This window comes from Lactuca sativa, chromosome 5, assembly GCF_002870075.4.
Source record: "Lactuca sativa cultivar Salinas chromosome 5, Lsat_Salinas_v11, whole genome shotgun sequence".
NCBI lineage: Eukaryota > Viridiplantae > Streptophyta > Magnoliopsida > Asterales > Asteraceae > Lactuca > Lactuca sativa.
The window spans coordinates 75,106,307-75,111,293 of NC_056627.2; the positions used below are offsets into that span (position 1 = coordinate 75,106,307).

Below are 4,987 nucleotides of genomic sequence, written 5' to 3' on the forward strand. Positions count from 1 at the left end.
AATCACACTTTCTGAAAAACGGCCTGTGACACTTTTTATTAAATGTGTGGCCAAAGGTCACTAAAAAAATTTAGAGGCTGTTTTTGGATACATTTAAATTAGTTTGTGTGGCCATTATATAGATAATCAAAACTTTAACCACACTTAATTATACCAAATGTGACAAATATTAGTCACACTCGACCACTGAGGCCATAGGTCACAATCAGCCATAGGTATCGATTAAGTTTGTCATACTTTTTTTATGAGAGACAGTAGATAAACGTATCGTGACATGAGTTAATTCTATGTGTGTTTGTGACCTGGTGCCTTTTTAACCACATAACAGACAAAGTAGCTAAAAGGTGATATATATGATCACACTAAATATTTGTGTGTCCATAAGGCGGTTCTGTACTAGTTGTACTTAGTTAACGCAAGAAAATAAAACAAGTTAGTATTGGTTACTTAAGGTCATGTACCTTGTATTATGTGTGTTAAAATATTATGAATTGGCATTAAGAAGAAACAAATATTGTGTGTCTAGGTAGCATTTAGTTACGATTACAACTATTATATGTGTCTATATGTAAATATAGACACATATGTAATGTTTATTCTGGTTGTACTATTTTATTTGGAAGACTCTTAAATTTGACCATATTTATCTTTGATATCATTTGGCAGAATAAAAAATGAACAAAAAGTTCAATCATGATATTTTACAAAAGTACATTGCTTATTTTGCAATTAAAGGGTTGTGTAAATTAATGAACAAAAATGAATGGCAGTGTTGTAAAGTTAGAAACAATTTCTGAAAAAACCAAAAAAACTAAAAATAATAAAAACAAAAACAAATAACAATATAGTTGTTTTGAATAAGAGCTATAAGAAAGAACCAAATTTCCCTTTTTGTCATCTATTCTTTTAATTGCACCAGATCAGACATCATTAAAAATGAAAAGAATACAACTTATTTTTACAGAATAGTATGATAAATAAATGAAAAGAATACAAGTTTGTCTAACATTGCATAACGAAAGTACATTACTAAAACGTGCAGTTTATGTTATAACATGTCATCCACCATTACAGTAAAAAACTGAAAAAAGAAAACTTTGAGTTATAACAATATTACACCAGAATAGTTTGATGGTATAATATGGTAAAAAATATTAAGGAAAGTACATCATCATTTTTTGTCATTTTCTTATTCTCCACGTAGCGCTAGGATCAAGGTTTGGCCTTTCCCTTCTACAAACAAAAATAAAGATCATTAAATATTAAAAGAAGGAAAAATATTATCGCTACAAATGTAATTCTTGATATTAAGAAACACATACCGTACGTATAAGAATACCATCAAAATCAATACGAAAATAATCATTTTCCTTCTGCAACTCAAGTGTGTCTACACGTGGCAATATATTATCATTCTGAGGAACTAAAGTACTAAATTCTTCATCTACATCTTCATATGTATCTCTGTAATTTTTGGGAGGTGTATTGAACACAACAGACATTTTTTGATCGAGCGGGTCTGCGACATAAAATACTTGTTATACTTGTGAGGCCAATATGAAGGAATCACTTTTATGTCCTAATCTTTTTAGTTCAACTAGTGTGTACCCAATTTATCCCTTTTTAACCCATTTCTATTATCAAGCAGTCACAAATGAAAATTGGAATTCGTTTAAAATGATAATCTAGTACCCATATCTCTTGTAAAACACCATAATAAGTGTTTTTGGCATATGTTACAACTTCTTTACTAATGTGTGTGTCAGTGGCAACGACACTAACCCCACTGTTTTGGTAAACTTTATCTTCACAAGATTTTGTACAAAAAGTATATCCATTGATAGCATATACATCGTATTTAATAATGTTCTTATTAGGTCCATGTGAAATCCATCTCATTGTCTTTGTTATACTTTCTCTATAGCCCCATAACTCTCTCTCTCTCTCTCTCTCTACCTGAATTGTAATTAGATAATGAATTTAAGATATAAAGAAATACATAACAAAGAACACAACATATATGAAATGAATAAACCTCCTTTCGTAACCAATGATCAAATATATTACTGTGCTCTTGTTCTAGCTGTGCCTTTCATTTAGTAGGGTGTTGATGTTGCAAAAAATCCATGTGTCGTCTGTCAATACGTTAATGTTAATATTATAACAAAACAAACATACATGTAAAAAAACTTACTTGATATACAGGAGTACTTCAGATGTATTTTGCAATACAAAGAAATGTGCTTTGCTGAATAGTTCTGCGGAAACTTCTACCGATTTAGCAGCTGATAGAGGAGTACCGTCCGTAATAGAGCTACTATCTACACTTATCTGAATTCCACATGTGTTATGATTTTCAGGTGGAATACCAACAATATCCATCTTTTTGAGGAATTCACTAAAAAACTCAATCGTCTCTTCTGCAACATTCTCTTCTACAATGCATCCTTCTAGTCTATTTTTGTTTCGCACATGCCCCTTAATAACCTTCATAAACCTTTCGAACGGGTACATCCATCTAAAGAATATTGGACCACATAATTTTACTTCCATAGTTAGATAAACAGTTAAATGAATCATCACATCAAAAAATGATGGTGGAAAGTGTTTCTCAAGAAGGCATAAGGTTACACATAACTCCTCTTGCAACTTATCGAGCTCATCCAGTTTGATTTCTTTGCTACATATTGATTTGAAAAAGAAACAAAACCTTGTAATAGCAAATTTGGTGGGTGGATGTGTAATAGATCGAATTGCTTTGGGCAAAAATTGTTGCAAGAGCATGTGATAGTCATGTGATTTTAGTCCGATCAACCTCCTATCCTTCAGACTCACCAAACTAGAAAAATTAGAACAATACCTTTGAGGAACCCTTAAATTGTATAAAGTCACACATAATTTGTCTTTTTCCTCTTTTGTCAATGTACAACCTGCTGCGGGAAGTGTTGTGTTGTTCCCTTCTATCTTAGGATGCAACTCTAGTTTTAAACAATAATGAACCAAATCCAATCGACCTTTATAACCATCTTTCTTCTTTCCGGGAACGTTCAACACAGTTCCGGTTAAACTCTCGCCCACGTTCTTTTCGACATGCATAAAATCTATACAATGTGGAATCAAATTGTCGTGCCAATAACTTAGCTGTCTATACTATATATTGAATTTCTTCCAGTATGTATTATTTTGCTGGCTCACATCTGAAGTATCCACTTGGTTTCATTTTCTCTTTTTTTTTTTATTAATCTTCCCACCTCTTCCAGTTGTAGATTGTTGGATTTCTGCCTCCTTGCCCTTAGACACCTTTCCCCATTTATTAATTATAAATTTGACCTTGTTATATACTTCCTCCCATTTCATAGGTTCTGGAGAGGGTGAGAACTCTTGTTGTCCATTGAATGCCCTTTTTTGTCTTCTGAACGGGTGATCATACGGTAGAAATCGTCTATGACCAGCATAACTCAACTTATTCGATTCAGGGAGTCTAATGCAGTGTGTTTCTTCACCACACACAACACAACCTTGAAATCCACTGTATGGACAACCACTTAATGTACCTAGCGCAGGATAATCGTTAATAGTCCATAACACTATTGCACGTAGTTTAAACTACTCTTGTGCATATGCATCGTATGTTTCAACTCCAATATCAAATAATAATTGCAGATCATCAATAAAAGGTGCTAGGAACACATCAAAATCGTTTATTGGTGTATCCGAAATCAATAACGAAAGCATGATGAACTTTCTCTTCATACACAACCATGGTGGAAGGTTGTATATGACAGTTAAAATAGGTCACACACTATGACTCCTATTTACTCTATTCACATCGACTTCGTCAGCAGAAATGCCTAGCCGCAAATTTCTTGGTTTGCTAGCAAAGTTAGGATATTTGTCATCAATGGCAGCCCGTGCTGGTGAATCAGCTGGTTGACTTAAAACACCAATATCCACCTTTCTGTCTGTTGCGTGCCATGTTAAATCTTTTGCAATAGTCTTAGACTGAAAAAGTCGTTTCAAGCGCGGAATAATTGGAAAGTATCACAAAACTTTTGCAGGAATATTCTTGTAAATTTTATTTTTTTGTTCATTGACCTTCCATCTTGATTTACCACAAGTAGGACATGCTGCCATGTCTGTGTATTCGTTTTTGTAAAGTATATAGTTGTTGACACATGCATGTATCTTAGTATACCCTGACCCCATTTCCTTGGATGCTTTTTTGGCCTCGTATGTACTACTGTACATTTCATCACCATCTGGTAACATATTTTTGATCAAAACCAATAATTATGTAAAGTACTTATCTGATAGTCCATACTTACTCTTCAAGTTGAGTAGTTGTATGACTGTAGATAATTTTGTGAAATTAGGACACCCTTTATATAGGGGCTTCTCGTCATCAATGAGTTCTCTAAACTTCTCAGGGTTCCCAATAAAAATTTCTTCTACTGCTTCCACCATCTCTACTGTTTCTGCAACATCTGCTGGCATTTCTGTGTTTATGTTCGTGGAATCAACAACGTATGACGTGTCCATGTCAAAATTATGTTAATATATATATAATTTCTGGGTGCTTCTTCTGTTTCTCTATGCTTATTTCAATTCGTGTATGTTTGACCAATTCCATTCCTAAATAGGTGATCATCTACCACATCCACCGAATGAGATATGTGATTTACACACTTGACACATGGACATGGAATTCTTATCTTTTTTTTGGTATTTACAAGATCCATATTTTAGAAATCTTGTAATTGTGTATTGCATATTTCAAAATTTTTGCAACACCCTTTACATACGTTTCTGATGTTCTGTAGGCTCCCATCCAAGACTTATCCATATCCAGTTTATAATAGCATGACAGGCAATATATGTTTCCTGTTCATTGAAGCATTTTAACAAACAGATGGTGTGCATAAATGCAAAAGATCACATTACAAATAAATCCAATAATTGGAAACCAAATACTTGTTAATTCAAGAAG

The 4,987-nt window shown here is 33.3% G+C and overlaps 1 protein-coding gene across 1 annotated transcript; it reads right to left on the reverse strand.

Moving 5' to 3' along the window:
* Window positions 1-1,212: 1,212 nt before the first annotated feature.
* On the reverse strand, window positions 1,213-4,539 carry LOC111907998 (uncharacterized). Its single transcript, XM_023903807.1, has 9 exons — window positions 4,326-4,539; window positions 4,096-4,259; window positions 3,820-4,002; window positions 3,611-3,747; window positions 3,252-3,529; window positions 2,861-3,101; window positions 2,195-2,680; window positions 1,323-1,464; window positions 1,213-1,233 (listed from the first exon to the last, which is right to left on the reverse strand). The coding sequence occupies exons 1-9, from the start codon at window positions 4,537-4,539 to the stop codon at window positions 1,213-1,215; spliced, it is 1,866 nt and encodes a 621-aa protein (XP_023759575.1).
* Between the last annotated feature and the right edge of the window lie 448 nt (window positions 4,540-4,987).